Source organism: Aquarana catesbeiana, linkage group LG02 (genome assembly GCF_042186555.1).
Source record: "Aquarana catesbeiana isolate 2022-GZ linkage group LG02, ASM4218655v1, whole genome shotgun sequence".
NCBI classification, from domain to species: domain Eukaryota; kingdom Metazoa; phylum Chordata; class Amphibia; order Anura; family Ranidae; genus Aquarana; species Aquarana catesbeiana.
The window spans coordinates 472,821,006-472,844,101 of NC_133325.1; the positions used below are offsets into that span (position 1 = coordinate 472,821,006).

At 43.0% G+C, this 23,096-nt stretch overlaps 1 protein-coding gene across 1 annotated transcript in view; it reads left to right on the forward strand.

Moving 5' to 3' along the window:
• The window catches only part of PHTF1 (putative homeodomain transcription factor 1), a gene marked incomplete at its 5' end in the record, with an annotated part of 230,604 nt that overhangs the window by 108,822 nt on the left and 98,686 nt on the right, over window positions 1-23,096 (forward strand). The window contains 1 exon segment of the mRNA XM_073615712.1: window positions 15,830-16,102. Within this exon segment, the coding sequence (XP_073471813.1) occupies window positions 15,830-16,102 (273 nt within the window).

A 23,096-nucleotide genomic window follows, 5' to 3' on the forward strand; every position in this document is an offset into this window, starting at 1 on the left:
TATCAATGTGCTTTTACTAAACAAAATATGCTTTACATACAAAACTATTACAATATTAGCAATATAATACAAAGCTGACAGATATACCTATAACAAGAAAAAAAACTACCAACTTCCTAGCAAAACTATGGTCTGTATACAATAAGAATACACGAAAAGGTTACTCATCTCCGCTTATAGAAACGTCACAATCTCCTTGGCAATGAGGACTCTTTGACGATTGCAGAAGATAGGGCAAAAAGCGTCTTCAGATTCTGGCAGAGACTTTCCTTGGTGTCACGTCATTACAAAGTCCTAATCTCAGTTTGTGTTCTTGTCTTTTATTTGGAAAGTTTTAAGAAGACAATCCCATTTGGACATAGCCTCAACACACAGCCATTCATGTCTAAACCTCTGGCAACAAAAGTGAGTACACCCCTAGGTGAAAATGTCCAAGATGGGCCCAAAGTGTCAATATTTTGTGTGGCCACCATTATTTTCCAGCACTGCCTTAACCCTCTTGGGCATGGAGTTCACCAGAGCTTCAGAGGTTGCCACTAGAGTCCTCTTCCACTCCTCCATGATGATATCATGGAGCTGGTGGATGTTAGAGACCTTGCGCTCCTCCACCTTCCATTTGAGGATGCCCCACCGATGTGCAATAGGGTTTAGGTCTGAAGACATGCTTAGCCAGTCTATCACCTTGTGGTTGTGGTCTGACGAGGGGTTCCAGTGGGCTGGATTTGCTGGATGCTTTTGAGTATTTCTCATCTATGCCTAATCCTTAATACCTTCTGGTAAGCAGACTACATTACCACGTGGTGACGAGTGACTCTTTCTACATCTGCACAATATATTTGGTGATTGGATTCCTCCCACTCTTCAATTTCATTTTTGAACTTTTCAGCGCCGCAATAATTTATATGCATGTGACTTTTTGTTTGTTATCTATGAACTTTGCTGGCCGCTTGCTTTTTTCAGTTCAGCGCAAATTTTTACTTGTTTTTTGCCATTATTGTTTTGATATATTTATTTGCTGCTGTTCCTCTATTGCATTACATATTTAATGTAATTAAGGTGATTATTATGGATATCTTTGAGTTTCGTAGCTCTAGATGCATTGATCTTAAAGGTGTTTTTAATGATGCTGCTGATCAACAGAATAATGATTTGGGAGGTCTTTTTATGCGTTTAAAGAACCTCATGGTTGCTGAAATACATGGTAACTGGGATGTTGCCTTTCTAGAAAAATATTTGGTTGATCAAATGGTTCCTAGAAGCCTCAGGTTTGAGGTTTCACCCCATGAAGATGACACTGATATCCCTGGGTGGTATAAATATTTCAACGATGTTGGATTGGATCTCTTACGTTTTTTAATAGGGAGAAAAAGGAGAAAACTTAATAAATTAGACGAAGAGATCAGTGAGGTTAAAACCAAATTAATACCCTATAAGGAACTAGATGAATATAGAAATAAGTCTGACAGTCTTAAAAAAACTTTGGAAAAAGAGGATATTGATCAGAAATTTAAGAAAAAGAAAAAGTATTCCAGAGATCAGGAGGATTACAGAACCAATCAGGTTTTTAAATGGCAAATTAGAAGAGCCGCTATGGCTAATGGAAATAATGAGTCTCTGAATAGACCACACGTTGAATCCACTTCTATGCCTGTGATTCCTTCCCATCATGCTGGCAATTCTCGGGGGAGTAAGCCCGGGAATGGCTGGAAGAAGGTGGGTCCTAGAAAAGGACCTAAACCAAGGCAGCCACGGACTAGGACCCACGATGGAAGGGAAGGTCATACTCAGTATAACCATCCACCTAGGAATAATTCTGCTCATTTTCCTACTAACAATTACTATGAACCCCTTAATAGGGAATACACTGACCACTATGATGGATATGACAATCGAATTATTGTGAATCATCCATCACAACACACTCCCAGGGCTGGTTATTACACCAGGGAACGCTCCAATTGGGATTCTCCTGGTTATTATCCACCTAGAAGTTCTCAATATCCACCTAGAGGTCCTTCACCCCCCCTGGGTCCACCTTCCACCCCTTTTTTTCCGAAGGGTTCCCAAAAGAACAAGAGGGACGGCGAACCAAAAGAGGGTCCAGAGGGGGGAGGAGGCACAGAACGAAAAAGGAGACTGTAAACGATATCGGGATTTTTAATCTCAGCAAGGCCACTTTAAGTGAAAATGAAAAAATTGTACTAAATCATGGGCTTAAATATGCACCTGATAAACCATTGAGTAAATTCAATGCTTTTATTGAGGTACAGAAATATATCAGGAAGATGTGCATAAAAAGACACTTCCTGTCTCCACCCATTGCTAGATCTGAACATACTACTAATGGAATTAGATATTCTGCCCTTGCGAATGCCTCATTATTCAACCCGCCGGGTTTTGTGCCACCATCTATTTCAGTTTTTAAAGATCTAATCTTGAATGATCTGGAAAAATTGAAAATTCGGAGGGATCCAAACAATCAGAAATTTCAGGATGGGATGAAAACCCTTACAGATAGGGATGATATAATCGTTCGCCCTGCTGATAAGGGGGGAGGGATTGTTGTCTTGGACAAGGTTGCCTACATCTCAGAGATGAGGAGAATTCTTTCGGATACTGACACATACCTTCCCCTTCCTCATGATCCTACTGTCAGGTATAAGAGGGAATTGCAGAAACTTATTGAAAAGGGGTTTAACGAACAACTGATTAACAAAAAAGAAAAAGCCTTTTTGGTCCCTATGGCTCCCAGGATTCCGGTAATTTACTTTTTACCAAAAATTCACAAAAGTTTAGTTAACCCACCTGGGAGGCCCATTATCAGCGGGCTAGATTCTGTCACTTCCCGTATTGGGAAATACATAGATGGATTTTTACAACCCCTGGTATCCCAGACCCCTTCTTTTTTGAGGGACTCTTCCCAGGTCTTACAGATACTGGATACCTTGGTGTGGAAGGAGGGTTACATCATGGCTACCGCCGATGTGTCCTCTTTGTATACCATCATATCCCACTCAGATGGTATGCACGCAGTTGAGACCTTCCTTGGTAGAGATGACCAACTGGCCCCCCCACAGAGGGATTTCATCTTACTCCTGCTAAGGTTTGCCATGATGCATAATTACTTCTGGTTTGGGGGTTCCTGCTACCTCCAAACCAGGGGTGTAGCCATGGGCGCAAAATTTGCGCCCAGTATGGCTAATTTGTTCATGGCCAAGTGGGAGGAGGATGTCGTCTATGCTGACAGACGGCCAGAATTGGTGTACTGGGGCAGGTATATAGACGACATCCTCCTCCTATGGGATGGTGATGAAACATCATTGACCAATTACATGCAGGAGCTGAATCAGAACACCCTTGGTATCTCTCTGCAATTCGAAATGAGCAAGGTTGCTATCCATTTTTTGGATTTGAATATACGGATCTGTGACAATAAATTTACAACCACCACTTTTTTCAAGGAGACAGATCGAAATGGCTATATTAGTCAGGGGAGTTGTCACCATCCCTCCTGGTTAAAAGCGGTTCCTAAAAGCCAGTTTATTCGCCTAAGGCGTAATTGTACCTTTAAACACGATTTTTTGATGCAGGCCTCTGACTTAAAAAACAAATTTGTGGAGAAGGGGTACTCTGGTGCAGACTTGGACAAAACCATAAATGAGGTTGCGTGCCTGGATAGGGCCAATATGATAAAGGGCACAGATAGAATCACTAAGAATAATAACATTCATGAGTTCTCTCTAGTGACCACCTATTCTCGACAACATTATGATATAAAGAAAATTCTCAGAAAACATTGGGCCGTGTTAAAAAATGATAAAGTGTTGGGCCCATCCTTACCTGAACGCCCAAAAGTTATCTATAGGGGAGTACCCCCCCTAAAGCTGCAGGTTGCCCCTAATGTTCTTGATGCCCCCAATAGGGTCCCCTTCTTTCAGAACTCAAAAGGTTTTTTCCCATGTCGCAAATGTAAAGTGTGTCGCATAAATGGCGATAAAAATAGGAAAATTTGTCAATTTAAATCTAACTCCACCACAAAGGTCTATGATATAGATACTTTCATCACCTGCACCTCAAAAAATGTTGTGTACTTATTGACTTGTCCATGCGGTTTACAGTATGTAGGCCGCACTATGAGAGCCATGAACGTGCGAATAAAGGAACATATAAAAAACATAAAGAAAGGTTTTCCTAAGCACACGGTCTCACGTCACTATTTAGAATGTCATAACAAAAATCCAGTAGGGACTCTGATTACCGCCATCGATCGCTTCACACCCCATTGGAGAGGTAGTTACACCAAGAGAGAAATCTCGAGGTTAGAAACTCGATGGATACACACCCTCAAATGCTATACGCCATATGGGTTAAACGTAGAGTGGGATGTTAATAGCTTCATTAATAACAGTTAGCATCAATACACTCCTTTACTCGTTTTATTTATTTTTTTTGTTTTCTCTCCTTTATCTATTTGCAAATCTTGTGTCTAGGTCAGTTTTTTTAAAAAATAATATTTTTTTTAAATGATGTTTACAATCATCTGTATTGATTTTAACACATGTATTGATGTATATTACATGCATGTATTTTTATTGAATTGTGTGCGATTAATCGCATTTACAATTTTTATTGAAATATGTGCGATTAATCGCATTTACAATGTTTATTGCTTAGTTGCATGTGAGGCGCTGGTTTGTTAGTGTTTTTCTTCCATGCAGGCACTGTTTTGTTATACAAAGTCTAGCGTTGTTTTCTATGCCTTTGATCTATACTGCATGACAGGCGTTAATTCCATAGCCTATCTGTGCGGGTGTTAATTCCTTTCCATTTTTTAATTTATATATTGAGTTATATGATAGCAGGTTTTTGTCTGATCAATTAAAAATACATTTTTAGTCTTTTTCGTGTCCCTGAGCCGGGCCGCACAGCCGGCGTTTTTTTCTCGTCGCCTGTTCATGCTTATCTGGCTTTTTTTCAATTTTTCTGCTCACTGAGAGATAGGTTAACCAATGAGGTGGCACTGTGTCATCTGTTGCTATCCTCTTTTTGTTCCTATCCTCTCTTTTTTCTGATTGGCCGCTACACGAGACACACATCTTACCCAGCTGTTAGTGATGAGTTTGATCATATCCCCTCTGATCCACCCACTAACCATACCATATATATAGCGTGCGGTTGTAGCTGTAGCCATGCCTCTGAAGACATCTGTTATGATGAAACATGTCAGGCAGGCTGACATCCGTACGCTGATTGCTGCAGCTGTTTGTGCCTATCCTTGATGCATGCTGTTTTAAGCTGCAACTGTAAGTTACTACAATAAACGTTTTTTATTTATCATTACGGGCTTTACTATGGGTCCTTCATTTTCTTTTCTCGGATATATGATGACTACATGCCTGAATGCCTAATTCTGAAGTGACCATTGGGAGAAGTTTATATGTGAAGGAAATCCCACAGATGTTGTGGTCTGACGAGGGGTTCCAGTGGGCTGGATTTGCTGGATGCTTTTGAGTATTTATCATCTATGCCTAATCCTTAATACCTTCTGGTAAGCAGACTACATTACCACGTGGTGACGAGTGACTCTTTCTACATCTGCACAATATATTTGGTGATTGGATTCCTCCCACTCTTCAATTTCATTTTTGAACTTTTCAGCGCCGCAATAATTTATATGCATGAGTCTATCACCTTTACCCTCAGCTTCTTTAGTAAGGCAGTGGTCGTCTTAGAGGTGTGTTTGGGGTCGTTATCATGTTGGAATACTGCTCTGCAGCCCAGTCTTCGAAGGGAGGGGATCATGCTCTGCTTCAGTATGTCACAGTACATGTTGCCATTCATGGTTTCCTCAATGAACTGTAGCTCCCCAGTGCCGGCAGCATTCATGTAGCCCCAGACCATGACACTCCCACCACCATGCTTGACTGTAGGCATGACACACTTGTCTTTGTTTTTTTTTTGTTTTTGTTGTTTTTGCCACTCAGTTTGTTGTGTTGAGAGACCAAAATCAACTTAACCATTCATATATGTCTCTTTTTCATTTTTCACATCACTGTGGCTATTTTTCACAACGGTATAGAAAAAAAGAAGCAGGAAATCACAAGAAAATCCCATGATCAACTTATCAATATCTGACCTTCTCTTTCCTTCTCCCTTATAGAACTAATAAAAATTTCTTCCTTTATTATATTATCTCTCTCAATCGTACCCCGTATAATTTAATCTATTCCCTTTCCCCCTCCACCCCCCCATCCCTTGTGCATTACCCCTTCCTTCAATAACTCAGCTAGATCCTAATTTTCTCTGCATAACTCCAAGATTTTTTTAAACTCTCTCCAACACTTCCATTTGTCTTTTCCCACCTCCCTCTCTTCATCCTTGTTACTGTACGTCCTGTCCATGATATAAGTTTCTTCCACGGCATTTATCCACTCCCATATCTGTGGGCTTTCTTTTGCCAGCCTATTTTTAGGAATTAACTTTTTTGCTGCATTTATTAAGTGTGGTACCAGAGAGGCCTTATATTGTCTCTCATTCCCATCAATGCCGTGGAAGAGCACCGTCCATGGATCTTCTTTTACCTCCGTTTCAGTAATCTCTTTAATAATTGCTAGGATCTTTTCCCAATACTTTTGAATAGTCGGGCACTTCCACCACAGATGTGCCATTGTGCCTACCTCCTTACATCCCCGCCAACAATCTGCTGACTTCCCTTTTTGATATTTGCTGGTCCTGTCTGGTGTTACATACCACCTTACTAGGCATTTATAATTCATCTCAGCTGTCTTTATATCTACTGCCGAGCTATGGGCAAGGTTCAAAATCTTTTTAATCGTGCTTAAATCTTTCTGTGTCCCCAATTCCCTTTCCCATTGTTTAATAAATGTAGGTACCTCTGTTTCTTCCTCTATCAATTATAATTTATATAATTTTGAAATCATATTTTTTGTGTTTTCTGAGGTGCATAATTTTTCTAGCCCCGTCAGTTCCTCTCCTGATCTTATTGGCTGTGGTAGTTTCTTCACAAACCGTTCTAATTGCGTATACCTCCATGCATTAATCACCCAAGTTTCTGTGTTCTGTTTCAGCTCATGTAGTGCCCTAATTTTCCCTTTATTTATAATCTCTCTAAGTTCCACCTTATCTTTTTTTATCCAATTCCCTCCTATACTTGTTTTCCCTGGTGCAAAATACTCATTATCTTTTAATCTTAATAAAGGTGAATTATATGGTTTATTTAGTTGCTTATATGTTATATCCCACATCTTTAGTGCCACCCGTATTAACAAATGTGTTTTTCATCTATCATTCTATGGTGAGGAGGGTTCCAAATGATAACTCCTAGCTGTGCCTTACTGTAAATTTTTTCTATCTTTAGCCATCTTTTTTCTTGATTATCCCTTGCCCATTCTATCGCTCTTGATAGGATTATTGCTTTGTAGTATGTTTGAATATCCGGTATCGCCAGACCCCCTCTATTTTTGTCTTGTTTTAACGTCTTTAAGGGGAAACTCAGCTTTTTATTTCTCCATATGATGTTTGTTAGTATTGTTTTAAGCTTTCTGAGATAGTACTGTGGTAATCTGATGGTAACATTTGGAGTTTGTATGTAATCTTTGGGAGGAGAGTCATTTTTATGGCGTTTATACGCCCCATCCAGGTTATTGGTCTAGTCTGAAGTTTTTTTCCTTCCTTCTTAATTTCATCTAGTAAAGGGATGTAGTTTCTTTTGTATATCTTCTCCAGGGAGTTAGCTAATTTTATTCCCAGATATTTTATCTCTTTTTTCCAAGTAAATTGAAACTCCCTCTTCAACTTTTCCTCTTCTACTTTACTCATGTTTATATTCAGGATTTCAGATTTCCCCATGTTAATTTTAAAGTTTGCTATCTCCCCATATTGCTTAAGCATTCTGATCAGGTTTGGCAATGTGCTCCCGGGGTTATTTATATAAAAGAGCACGTCGTCGGCAAATGCTGACAATTTGTGTTCTTCATCTCCCATCCTGAATCCTTTAATGTCTGGATTGTTACGAATTGTTGCGAGGAGTGGCTCTAGGGTTAAGACGAAGAGCAGAGGGGACAGGGGACACCCTTGTCGCGTCCCCCTCTTCATCTCAAAGGGCTCTGAGAGGGATCCGTTGATCTTAATAACTGCCCTTGGTTGTCTATACAGTTTTTTTATCCGTCTCATCATCTTTGGGCCTATTCCCATTTTATCTAGTGTTTGAAACATGAACCCCCAGTCTACTCTGTCGAATGCCTTTTCAGCATCACTCAACAGAAGTAGACCCGGGGGTCCATCCTCCTTTATCTTCTGGAGCAGAAGTAGGGTTCTCACTCCATGATCTCTCCCTTCCCTTCTTGCTATAAAGCCCACTTGATCCGGATGGACCAGTGTATTTATTAATCCTTTCATCCTCGTCGCTAATATTTTTGCAAAGATCTTTGTATCTGCAATTAGTAGCGATATTGGTCTATAGCTAGAGCATAAGGTCATGTCCTTTCCTTCCTTTGAGATTACCGTAATCATAGCAGATAGCGCCTCCCTGCTCAGATCGAAATCCTCTCCCAGCCCGTTCATATACTGACACATCTTAGGTATCAATATATCCATAAATTTTTTGTAATAATATGAGGTGAACCCGTCTGGCCCTGGGCTTTTCCCTTGTACTGTATCTGATAGTGCTTCCTTTACCTCTTCTTCCGTGATTGATTTCTCTAAGGACTCTCTGGCATTCTCTAGGATCTTAGGTATCCCAGCATTCTTTAAAAATTCACTTATCTTTTTGCTTTTTTCCTTTATCTGACACCCTTTCTGCTCCCCCGCATACAGATCTTTATAGTAGTTTTTAAAAATTTCACCTATTTCTTTTGTCTCATAGACCATCGATCCCTGTTTGGATTGTATCTTACCTATAAAATTAAGTTTTTTTTTCTTTCTAAGCATTCTAGCCAGATGTTTGCCCGCCTTATCCCCCCACTGATATCTTTCTTTTGCTATTTGGAAGAATTTTTCCTTTGTTTCTTGGTCCATAAGCCTTTTTAACTCTTCTCGTTTATTTATCAGCATTTGGTATGTTTCCTTATGGAGGCCTCTCTGTTTTTTATGTTCTTGTTCTATTTTAGATATTTCTTTCATAAGGTTTCCCAGTCTATTTTTCCTTTCTTTTTTTTTCTAGCTCCTTCTTTTATTAATATTCCCCTTATATACGCCTTATGGGCCGCCCATACCACAGACCCCGAGATATCTCCTGTTTCGTTTGTTAAAAAGTAGTGTTTAAGTTCCTCTTTAACTCTTTGAGCCACATCCTCATTTTGTAATAGGTCCTCATTTAATCTCCATAAGGAGGGTTGTCTCTGAGTTTTAGCTAATCGCATTTCCATCTCTATGGGGGAGTGGTCTGACAGTGTGGTGATTCCTATTTTTGAGTCCACTATCCTATCCAGGAGTCCATGTTCTAACAGTATGTAGTCTATCCTAGAGTACGTCCGGTGCACAGGGGAGTAAAACGTATAGTCTTTTGTTTTACCATTCATAATCCTCCAGATATCTACCAATTGATTCTTATAGATCTTCTGTCTTACCCTTCTTAGCTGTCCGTTATTCGTCCCCTGTGCCCCGGACGTACTATCCACCTCTGGCTCTAGACATACGTTAAAATCTCCCATTACAATCAATCCCCCACTCCTAAAGTTTATTAATTTCTCCAATATGCCTATCAGGAATTTTGTTGGATTTTTATTAGGAGCGTATATGTTTGCTATGGTGCATTCTATTTCCCCCAGTAATCCCTTTAGAAAGAGAAATCTCCCCTCTGGGTCCTGCATCCTATCTACTAATTTAAATTGTACGTCTTTCGCCAGTCCTATTGCCACTCCCCTTGATCTCTTGGAGATTGTATCTCCATAATACCAAGTCGGAAAATCCTTCGACCATAATCTGATGTTTGAATCATGTGTCAAGTGCGTCTCTTGCAGGGACACCACTCCTGCACCATATCCCTTCAGTTCTTTTAGTATTTTATGTCTTTTAGAAGGTGAGTTTAGACCCTTCACGTTATATGTCAGAAATTTAAGTGTTGTCATTTTCTTCCGATTCCTGTCTAGTATGCACCTCTAGCTCATAACGAGTTATTCCTGTTTTTTTATTGCACTTGCACCTTATGTCCCCCCCTCCCCTTCTCTCTTCACCCCCCCCCATTTTGGCCCCAAAAGGGCCCCTAGGTCATCAAGGGCCTCCATTTTTCAAAGCCCTTTCTGAATCTCTTTGTCCTAAGGTGGAGTTCCGAGTGTGCCTCTCCACCCCACTCCTCAAGTTGGATGTTGGGGTGGGGTGGCCCAGCCAGCCTCTATATGCGCCTTCTACAACCTCTTATTTATTTTTCTACGTTCTCCTTCCCCCCCCAGCCGAAGGCTATTTTGTTTCACAGTCTTATTGGGGCTACCCCCTTTCTATGGGCCCCTTAATCTTCTGTTGTCCAGCCTGAAATATCAGGAACCTGTAAGTCAAGTCTTTTGCAGAAATCTTCTAGATCTTCCGGGAATCGCAGTCTAGCAGACCTCCCTCCCTTATAACCATTCAAGCATGCCGGGAAACCCCAGTTATATTTAACATTTTGTAATCTCATTATTTCTAATAGAGGTTTAAGTAATCGCCTTTTTGCTAGAGTTTCTTGAGCCAAGTCCGCAAATATCTGGATTTCCACTCCCTCGAACAGCAAAGGTGGTCTTCCTCTCAAGTTCTTCCATATTTCCAATTTATCTTCATAGAATCTAAATCTAACTACTATATCCCTTGGTCGCTCTGTCTTTGAGTCACGGATATGTCCTACTCGATGTACTCTCTCTATCTTTAGGGAGTCCTCCCCTCCTCTATCTATCAGGGGGCTTAGTAGTGTTATGATCATTTTCCTCAGGTCTTCTCCCTCTTTTTCTGGAGCTGAGCGAATCCTGATGTTCTGTCGTCTACTCCTGTTCTCCTGATCTTCCAATCTGTATAGGATTGTTTTCTGGTTTTTTGTGCAATTTTGATTTGCTGTCTAAGGGTTTCTAGCTCTTGTCTTTGTTCTTCTGTTGTTTTTTCAGTATTTTCTACTCTTTCCAATATATTCCCCAGATCTCCTCTCAGGTTTTTGATGTCTGTCTTTATCGAGTTCTCCATTCTCAAGAGCATTTCACTCATCTCTCCTTTTGTTAGTGGGAGGGCCCCTGTTGATCCACCTTCTGCACCACTGAGATCATGTTCCCCCTCTGTTGACAAATCTTCTCTGGAATGTTCTGGGGTCTCTCCTGTTTTTTTGTCTGCCCCCTTTTTTTTTCTACTTTAGTTTGACCTTGTCTCTCAGAGTCCATATTCCTTGGGCTGGCTCCTTGTGTCATATATTGTTTTAACGTACTAACAGCTGGTTTATCTTAGGGGCATTCCCCCTTGTTACTTTAGCTGTACTTTTACTCATTTTGTGACCTGGGGGTCCCCAAGGAATTCTCTTAATTTGCAGGGATTTCTTCTGACTTACTGTTTGGCTATGGGACAGTAAGTGAAGGGAAATCTCTGCAATGGGACACAGATGGTGCAAAAAGAAAAAAAAATCTGACGGGTTATAACCCTCCCTTACTCTATCCAAAATTAGAAAAAAAAATCACCTATAGTTCTACTTTAATGCCGCGTACACACGAGCGGACTTTCCGGCATACTTGGTCCAGCAGACCAGAGTCCGCCAGACAATCCGACCGTGTGTAGGCTCCGGCGGACTTTTTCCCAAAAGTCCGCCGGACCTAGATTTGAAACATGTTTTAAATCTTTCCGTCGGACTCAGTTTCTGGTGGAAAGTCCGCTCGTCTGTGTGCTGGTCTGACGGAAAGCCCCCTCTTCTGTATGCTAGTCCAACGGACCAGATACGACGCAAGGGCAGGGTATTGCATTTCGCGCTCGCTGCAATAGGAAAAACAAATTTTCCTATTGCGGCGAGCGCGGGGCATACCAGTCCTTAGGTCTGGTATGGATTTTAAAGGAAACCCCCTATGCCGAAAAAACGGCGTGGGGTCCCCCCTAGAATCCATACCAGACCCCGATCCGTTGATGAGGACAAGGGCCTCTTCCCGACAACCCTGGACGTTGGTTGTCGAGGTCTGCGGGCGAGGGGGTTATCAGAATCCGGGAGCCCCCTATAATAAGAGGGCCCCCAGATCCCGGGCCCCCCTTCCTATGTGAATGAGTATGGGGTACATGGTACCCCTACCCTTTCACCTAGGGAAAAAGTGTCAATAATAAAACACACTACACAGGTTTTTAAAATAATTTATTAAACAGCTCCGGGGGGGTCTTCCTCCGGCTGCGGGGGTCTTCTTCCGGCTTCGGGGGTCCCTCCGGTTTCTCTTCTCCCGGCGTCCGGTTGGTTCTTCTCCGCTCTCTCTGGCCTCTTCTCCCGGTGTTCCAGTTCTTCTGCTGGCTCCTCCACTGTCTTCATGCCGCTCTTTTGCCACCGGAGGTCCGGACTTCTGGGCTTCTTGTCTTCTTCCCTCTTCTCTTCTCCAGATGTTGACACGACGCTCTCTCCGGCTGGACTGCTCTCTGAGCGCTCCGTTGTGACTTATATAGGTGGAGACCCCGCCCCCTTATGCCGTCACAGTCCCTGGACATACTGGGACTGTGACGTTTTAGGGGGCGTGGTCAACATCACCCGGTGACCACGCCCCCTAAAACAACACAGTCCCAGCATGCCCAGGGACTGTGACGTCATAAGGGGGTGGGGTCTCCGCCTATATAAGTTACAACGGAGCGCTCAGAGAGCAGTCCAGCGGGAGAGAGCGTTGTGTCAACATCTGGAGAAGAGAAGAGGAAAGAAGACAAAAAGCCCAGAAGTCCGGACCTCCGTTGGCAAAAGAGCGGCATGAAGACAGCGGAGGAGCCGGCAGAAGAACTGGAACACCGGGAGAAGAGGCCAGAGAGAGCGGAGAAGAACCAACCGGATGCCTGGAGAAGAGGAACCGGAGGGACCCCCAAAGCTGGAGGAAGACCCCCCCGGAGCTGTTTAATAAATTATTTTAAAAACCTGTGTAGTGTGTTTTATTATTGACACTTTTTCCCTAGGTGAATGGGTAAGGGTACCATGTACCCCATACTCATTCACATAGGGTGGAGGGGCCGGGATCTGGGGGCCCTCTTATTATAGGGGGCTCCCGGATTCCGATAAGCCCCCCGCCCACAGACCCCGACAACCAACGGCCAGGGTTGTCGGGAAGAGGCCCTTGTCCTCATCAACATGGGGACAAGGTGCTTTGGGGTGGGGGGGCCCCGCAGGGCGCCCCCTCCCCCAAAGCACCCACCCCCCCATGTTGAGGGCATGAGGCCTGGTACGGTTCAGGAGGGGGGGGGGGCGCTCGCTCGTTCCCACCCCCTTTCCTGACCGGCCAGGCTGCGTGCTCGGATCGTGGTCTCTATGGATTCTAGGGGGGACCCCACGCCGTTTTTTTCGGTGTAGGGGGTTCCCTTTAAAATCCATATCAGACCTAAGGGCCTGGTATGACCCGCGACGGGGCTCGCAAGGTGTCAATCTCGCCGATAAAAGCGGCAAGATTGACTTCCTTTTCTAGTCCCGTCATACCTGAGTCACGTTCAAAATGAACGGACTTGTCCGTGTGTGGGCAAGTCCGTTCATTCTGAAAGTCCGCTGTAACTCCGGCGAAAGTCCGTCGGAAAGACGGGCGGACCTAGCCCACCGGAAAGTGCGGTCGTGTGTGGGCATGTCCGTCCGTTTTTAAGTCCGGCGCACCTGGTGGACAAAGTCCGTCGGAAAGTCTGCCGGATCAAGTATGCCAGAAAGTCCGATCGTGTGTAATAGTGTAATAGTTGTGGGAATCCAGCTGGAGCAGAGATATAAGAAGGTTAAGTTCAGGCATCTGGTTATATTGGTTATAAAATGTGATAATACATCAGGGCTCTAAGGGCACTGAGGAATTTATACAAATTTCCTAGGAACTACATAATGAAGTGGTAAGCAATATCTAGCTCACAAAATTGCATCAATAAATAGAGTGACTCAAACAAGTTATAGGTGATAAGTTGCTAAACCATCTGCTTTTGTTATATATTTGTCATTTTCATTGTGAAAGTGACCTTCAAATACTCATCGCTGACATTCTACCTGGATGTTTGAAGCACCGATCAGTGTGTAGGCAAAAAAGGTTAAAACAGTAATTATCACATTATTAAAAGGCATGGCATCCCAAATCCCAGGACTTAGCTTCCTTTGTCATGTTGATACCATTACGATTTGTTTTAATTAATCTACACTTCATGTTTAGCAGCTGCTCTTTATAACATTTGTATTTATATTGCAGCTTTAGAAATTACAAAATCATACAGTTATTACGTTGTTTTGAATCTGCAATATACAGAATACAATTACAGCATTATTAAAATAAAAAAATCAATGACTACTTTACTTGCATTTTTAAATGTGTATATTTTTCCTGAAATATGATTGGTGATGTTTTATGTGTACTCATTTTGAACAGTTGATAGTGATCAGGTTTATTACATGGTGAACTGATATATATGCATTAGGTAAGAAAACGCATTCCATATTTCTGAAAGTGCTGTTGGATTGCAGTAGTAATAATCATCATCATCGTTCATCATTGTTATTTGTTTCTCAGATCATGCTGACATAATTATTTCTTATTAAAGCCAAAGTCCAGACAGAACTGTTTTCTTTGTTTTGGATAGATTGGGAAAGGCTTAGAACTTATGAAGGCAACTTTAGATCAAAGTAGTAAATAAAATGTTTTAATCTTCTACTTTGAACTAAAGTTGCCTTTAAAATCCTAACGAGTAGTTTTGGTTGTTTAGATTTAGGTTACAGGGATGGTGCCACATGATGTCACAAATCTATTTTGTAGAACTTTTGGCAGTTTGTTGTCATGATTGGGAAGAATTCCCCTTACTCAATGGCCTAGTGACTTTGGTAGAAGAAATTAGAGACTGGGGGTCACTGTGATGGGGAGTCACAGACATCAATAAAAACATTAGTTAGCTCTTTTATGCTTGTGAAATGTAGCTGGTGGTTTCCCCAGTATACAGAAGGTTGACCTGAAATGTAATGAAAAAAAATGCCATAACCAGCTCCTTCCCCTTCTGCCTTCAATTGTAAATAACTGCTCATGCCATGTTTCAAGTGATGACATTTTTTGACAAAAGTCACTTTACTGTATATTAGTCAAAATAGATGTAACTGTATTATTTTAATTAAATAAATAAGCCAAAAACAAAATGTAGAGTTATTCTGACCAGTTTTATAAATAGACTCTATGTAAAAATTATTTCCCATGAAAAAAAAACTATATCAGTTTTGAATCTTTGTCAATTCCAAAGATTTAGTTTGTTTTGCTTGGTGTGATCTGGTCAGCCAGTGCCAGTGACAAATGCCAATTGATCACATGGTGGATTCAGAAAAAGCAGAACTATTTTATTAATGTACAAAAATTGAAGGACAGAGCAAATGGAAGTGTTCCTTTTATTCCTAAAATGATAGCTGGAATCTGATTGGCTGGACAGCATTCAGACTTTTCCTTTCCTTTGTTTTTAATAAGCAAGAATTTGTAGACAGTTATTTAGTATGTTAATATAAATATATATACATACATACATACATACATACATACATACATACAAAGTGTTGTCGGTAATATGTGTATTAGTAATGATTTATGAAAAAAGTATTTTAGAAGAGCCAGCCATTATGACACTTGCAACATTTAAGCCAACAAAGAAACGTGTACGCTTTATTTGTCCAGAACTATTATAATCTGTTTTGTATAACATCTAGGTGAGATCCTATGAACATGGCGTAGGCTACCAGATGCTGGGAAATGCAGTAACTGTAGCTGTGGCAGTCTTCCCCTTCCTCTTCCACTTATGTCATCAGCGGGACATGGAACAGATCTTTTCAATGACTGGAAAGGAGCTTTTAGCGGTTTTCTGTGGCGCCTCTCCAACCCCACTGCTATTGATTTTATCAACTATTAACCTGGTGCTGCGAATCTGCCTCTCATGGATGTTTTTCTTCTTGATGTGTGTAGCAGAAAGAACGTATAAACAGGTTGGTGTAGATCAATAAGTTTGCATTTGATTAGATTGTTATCTGTATTAGCCATGTGACATTGATACATAATTTTCAGAGAATTACACATCAATATACTTGTTCTGCTCCACTGTAGATCTCTGAAGAATATTTTGCAATCTTTCTTAGATTTTGGTGGTTAATATTAAAGAGGAGCACCAGGCTCCTGCAATTTTTTTTTTAAGCCAGCAGCTACAAATACTGTAGCTGCTGACTTTTAAAATTAGGACACTTACCTGTCCAGAAATCCAGCAGTGTTTTCACCCGAGCCGATTTTTCAATCGTCTATCACGTGCTGCCGCCAACATCTCCACTAAGGGAAACCGGCTGTGAAGCCGTTCCCTGCTGTGCATGCACAAAGCACGCTGCGCTTTCTAATTGGGCCGGCTGCGGAGGAAGGATGGGGGAAGGGCTGAAAACAGGTACCCGCTCCCCCCTACCCCCCAAAAGGTGCCAAATGTGGCAGCGGAGGGGGAAGGAGGCAGATAAGTAGAGTTTTCCCTTTTGGGTGGAGCTTCATTTTAAGGACAGGGCTGTGTGTTCTACTCAGAGGTGTTTCTTAACAAACTATTTTTAAAAAAATTTGCTGCAGCACTTTATTATGAGTGCATCTGCAGTATTCTCTTAGCACCCCTAAAAATCCCACAAATGCATCTTCCTGAGATGGTGTGGCAATAAACTTGCCCTGCTCCTAAATTCAGAACTTTGTTGCCATGCTTATGTAGGCTGCATCTGTTTGCACTACAGTGGGATGAAAATATTGCAGATGGGTGAGGCTATCGGCATTGTCGCTGCTGGTTCATAGGGCTGTAGCTTATCAGGCAGCTGTTGGCCACCTAGTCCTGCCCATTGCTTTCTTGATTGACAACACTGACTCTCTTGCCGAAACACACCTACTGTGAGCTGCAGTGTCTAAGAGGGGAGCATGTGAGACACAAATGACGGAGAATTTGGCTCAGTCAGGGAAGGTAATAGAAGTTTTTATTTACATTAAGAAGCTTGCACATCACTTGTACCTGGGGAGGTCAATTCACTAAGAGTTAAATACTGCATGAATTTAAAATCATTAACATGCAATTCACACAAATATGAATCTTAAATACCGCATGAGTTAAATTTTTTGTTTTGCTGTATTTAACGTGCAAAAACATGTTATTTTAACATAGTCCAGACGTCCAGCTGTAGCGTGAATTAAACATTTGGCATTGGTATTCCTACCAATGCTGTATCTTGGCCTAGGCCAAGAAGGCCCAGGCCTAGGACGGCACTTTGCAGGGGGCAGCAAAAAAGCCGCCCCCCCTCCCCCCGCACAAAAAAACAGCCTCCTCCCGACTCCTGCATGAAAAGAATCCCGCCTGCTTACGTCTTATGGGCCGGGGGGGGGGGGGGGGGCTGATTATTGCACTTATTTGTATAATGACCAGGGACTTCCTAGTCATTATACAAATAACTGAAATAATTATATGATTACAATCAGTGGCAGCAAACACAAGTCCAAATATCTTACAAGATAGGAGTAAACTACTAATCCAGTGACATATTGTGATAGCACATATAGGCAAGCAGGTCCTAGTTTACCTAAAATAAAGTCCCAGCTAATATCTTACATATTAGCTAAGATCAGTAGTATAAATATTTCTTCTCTACAACATACTGTACAATGTATATTATATTATCCATGTCAAAACTCTGTATTATCTCATTGTTAAAGTGATTGTAAAGGATTGTTTTTTTTTTTTTGTAAAATAACAAACATGTCATACTTACCTGCTCTGTGCAAGGGTTTTGCATAGAGCAGCCCCGATCCTCCTCTTCTGGGGTGTCCGGCAGTGCTCCTCCTCTTTATGGGGTGCCTCCACTGAGAGAGACGCTTTCCATGGGAGAACCCGTGCGGGCGCGCTCCCAAGTCTTGCTGCTGCGTTCATTGACACAGACACCAGGACTCGGCCCCATCCTCGGCTCCTGTGTCACTGGATTTGATTGACAGCAGCGGAAGCCAATGGCTCCTCCTGCTATCAATCTATCCAATAAGGACCTGAGACAGCGGCTTGAGCTGTCGGGCTCGTGCTCAGCGCTGGAACGACCTGGTTCAGCTAAGAAAAAGGGGGGCTCTGGGGGGGGGTTTCTGCAGTACATAAGGTTTTTTATCGTAATGCATGGAATGCATTAAGGTATGTAAACACCCGGGAATGTAAACAAACTGGAGCATGTCCAGTTCGGCTCCTGTCACGCCGATCGGTACAGCGTGTGAGAAGAGGAGAGAGCAGGTGCAGCAGCACTGTGGGCTGGATCTGAAGTGCGCACAGTGGTGATCTGTGCTCATCCCTGGCTCCTCCATCCATCCCTGGTTCATCCATGCTCCATCCATCCCTGGCTCATCCATGCTTCATCCATCCCTGGCTCATCCATGCTCCATCCATCCCTGGCTCATCCATGCTCCATCCATCCCTGGCTCATCCATGCTCCATCCATCCCTGGCTCATCCATGCTCCATCCATCCCTGGCTCATCCATGCTCCATCCATCCCTGGCTCATCTATTCCCATCCCTGGCTCATCTATTCCCATCCATGGCTCATCTATCCCCATCCATGGCTCATCTATCCCCACCCATGGCTCATCTATCCCCACCCATGGCTCATCCATCCCCACCCATGGCTCATCCATCCCCACCCTTGGCTCATCCATCCCCACCCATGGCTCCTTCATTCTCATCTAACCCCATCCATGGCTCATTTATGCTCATCCATGCCTCATTCATGCTCACCCATCCATGGCTCATCCGTGCCACATCATTGATCATCTATGCCACATCAGTGATCATCCGTGCCACATTCATGCCACATTCATGCCACATCCCATGATCATCCGTGCCACATCCGTGCTCATCCGTGCCACATCAGTGCTCATCTGTGCCACAAGCATGCCACATCATTGCTCATCCGTGCCACATCAGTTCTCATCCGTGCCACATCAGTTCTCATCCGTGCCACATCAGTGATCATCCATGCCACATCAGTAATCATCCGTGCCACATCAGTGCTCATCCGTGCCACATCAGTGCTCATCCGTGCCACATCAGTGCTCATCCGTGCCAAATCAGTGCTCATCCGTGCCACATCAGTGCTCATCCGTGCCACATCCATGATCATCCATGCTCATCCGTGCCACATCATTGCTCATCCGTGCCACATCAGTTCTCATCCGTGCCACATCAGTGATCATCCATGCCACATCCATGCAACATCCGTGCCACATCAGTAATCTTCCGTGCCACATCAGTTCTCATCCGTGCCACATTAGTGCTCATCTGTGCCACATCAGTGCTCATCCGTGCCACATCAGTGCTCATCCGTGCCACATCAGTGCTCATCCGTGCCACATCAGTGCTCATCCGTCTCACATCAGTGCTCATCCGTCTCACATCAGTGCTCATCCGTGTCACATCAGTGCTCATCCGTGCCACATCCGTGCCACATCAGTGCTCATCCGTGCCTCATCCGTGCCACATCAGTGCTCATCCGTGCCACATCAGTGCTCATCCGTGCCACATCAGTGCTCATCCGTGCCACATCAGTGCTCATCCGTGCCACATCAGTGCTCATCCGTGCCACATCCATGATCATCCATGCTCATCCATGCCACATCATTGCTCATCCGTGCCACATCAGTTCTCATCCGTGCCACATCAGTGATCATCCATGCCACATCCATGCAACATCCGTGCCACATCAGTAATCTTCCGTGCCACATCAGTTCTCATCCGTGCCACATTAGTGCTCATCTGTGCCACATCAGTGCTCATCCGTGCCACATCAGTGCTCATCCGTGCCACATCAGTGCTCATCCGTGCCACATCAGTGCTCATCCGTCTCACATCAGTGCTCATCCGTCTCACATCAGTGCTCATCCGTGTCACATCAGTGCTCATCCGTGCCACATCCGTGCCACATCAGTGCTCATCCGTGCCTCATCCGTGCCACATCAGTGCTCATCCGTGCCACATCAGTGATCATCCGTGCCACATCAGTGCTCACCTGTGCCACATCAGTGCTCATCTGTGCCACATCAGTGCTCATCCGTGCCACATCAGTGCTCATCCGTGCCACATCCATGATCATCCTTGCCACATGCATGCCACATCATTGCTCATCCATGCCACATCATTGCTCATCAGTGCCACATCATTGCTCATCAGTGCCACATCAGTTCTCATCCGTGCCACATCAGTTCTCATCCGTGCCACATCAGTGCCACATCAGTGCTCATCTGTGCCACATCAGTGCTCATCCGTGCCACATCAGTGCTCATCCGTGCCACATCCATGCCACATCAGTGCTCATCCGTGCCACATCAGTGCTCATCCGTGCCACATCAGTGCTCATCCATGCCACATCAGTGATCATCCGTGCTACATACATGCCACAGCAGTGCTCATCCATGCCATATCCATGCCACATAAGTGATCATCCGTGCCACACCAGCACTCATCCGTGCCACATCCATGCCACATCAGTGCTCATCCGTGCCACATGCATGCCACATCATTGCTCATCCGTGCCACATCAGTTCTCATCCGTGCCACATCAGTTCTCATCCGTGCTACATCAGTTCTCATCCGGTAGGTAGACAAGTTAGATTAGAAAAGTATGTCCCTAGAACACCTGCATGTTGGGCCTCTGTATGTGGCCAGGCTGTGTAAAAGCCTCACACATGTAGCCATACTCAGGAGGAGTAGCAGAATATCTTTTGGGGTGTCATTTTTGCTATATACATGATGTGTGTTAGAAATATCTTACAAATAGTCAGCTTTGTGTAAAAAAATAAAAAAAAATGCATTCATTCATTTTCTTTTCACAGTTTCCAAAAACTTATGGGAAAAAAATGACATGTTCAAAAGACTCCTTATGCCTCATAGAATGGGGTGGGGTGATTACTTTCCAAAATAGGGTCATATTTTGGCGTTTCCATTGTCCTGTGCTCCAGGACCTTCAAAAGTGTAAAGCCTCATAAACACGATCGGACTTTGTACAAACTTTCCCGTGGATTTTTTACAAAGGGCGTTGGCCGTAAACTAATTAAGCATACACACAGCAGGAATTTTTCAGCAACAAACACGAACGTAGTGACGTTTCAACGTACTGACGAAACTTCTTCAAAAAGAGGACATTGAATTCTCCGGCGCCACCCTTTGGTCAACTTCTGTATTGTTGTCTGATCTTTTGCATTGGTTCTGAGCATGCGTGTTTGTAGTTTTTACAAAAGTCCGATGGTTTTGTGTACACACAATCGGACTTTGCTCCATCTGACTTTTGTTGGCGGAAAGTTTGTCCGTTCGCACAGCCAAAAGTCCGATGAAAACCGAAAAAGTTTGTCCGATGGATCGTACACACGGTCGGATGTTGCCTTAGAACAGCTAATTTGCATGTTTGTTGTCAAAAAGTCAGATCGTGTGTATGGGCCTTAAGAGGTATGCCCTGTACACATGATAGGATTTTCCGATGGAAAATGTGTGATAGGACCTTGTTGCTGGAAATTTCGACCGTGTGTAGGCTTCATCACACGTTTTCCATAGGAATTTCCGACAAACAAAGTTTGAGAGCTTGCTATAAAATTTTCCGACAACAAAATCCGTTGTCGGAAATTCCGACCGTGTGTACACAAATCCGACAGACAAAGTGCCACGCATGCTCAGAATAAATTAAGAGATGAAGGCTATTGGCTACGGCCCCGTTTATAGTCCTGACGTAGGTGTTTTACGTCACCGCGTTCAGAACGATTGGATTTTCCAACAACTTTGTGTGACCGTGTGTATGCAAGACAAGTTTGAGCCAACATCCATTGGAAAAATCCTAGGATTTTGTTGTCGGAATGTCTGATCAATGTCCGACCGTGTGTACAGGGCATTAGTCTAGAAATGATATGTGTAATTTATGCTCCTAAAACGCCTGATGGTGCTCCCTACATATTGGGCCCCCGTATGTGGCCAGGCTGTGTAAAAGTCTTACACATGTGGTATCGCCATACTCAGGAGGAGTAGCAGAATGTGTTTTGGGGTGTAATTTGTTGTATGCATATGCTGTGTGAGAGAAATAACCTGTTAATATGACAATTTTGTGAAAAAAAGAAAAAAAAAAATCTTCATTTTGCAAAAGAATTGTGGGAAAAGTATACAACTGCAAAAATACCTTGGAGTGTCTACTTTCCAAAAAGGTGTCATTTGGGGATTATTTGTACTTTCCCGGCTTGTTAGTGTCTCAAGAAATGAGTCAGGTATGATCAATTTTCAATGATTGGCACCATAGCTTGTAAGCTCTATAACGTTCACAAAGACCAAATAATTTACACTGATTTTGGTTATTTTTACCAAAGCTATGTAGCGGTATAAATGTTGGCCAACATTTATGAAGAAAACCGTACATTGTTGCATGACTGAGTAATTGTCATTCAAAATGTGAGAGCACCGAAAGCTGAAAATTGGTGTGGTGAGGAAGGGGGTTTAAGTGCCCAGTGGGCAAGTGGTTAAACTTGTTAGATCTTTTTTTAAATTTAAATGGTTGGGTTTACTTATACCTTAGGCCCCATGTACACGGGATGCTGCTAAACGTACGTTCAGAAGCAGTTGGACGCTTTTTTCAACTGCCTCTGAACTCATTTAATGTTATCCTATGTGACCATGTACATAGTCTCGTTTATTGATGTTTTTAGGCAGTTGCATTTAACAGCGTTTCTTCGAAAGCAAAAAAATAGGTTCAGACGCTGAAGATTTCCACGTTTCAGACGCCTTTTTTTTTTTTTTTTTAGAAACGCTTCTAAACGCAAACGCGGTAAAGCGCCGCTAAACGCGGCATTTAAACAAGGCATGTAAACGTGGCAAAACAGACGTTTTAAACGTGGGTTACTATCTGTCAAATTAAATCGTTCAGGAAAGGTTGTAAAAACAAACGTCCCGTGTACATGAAGCCTTAAAGAGAT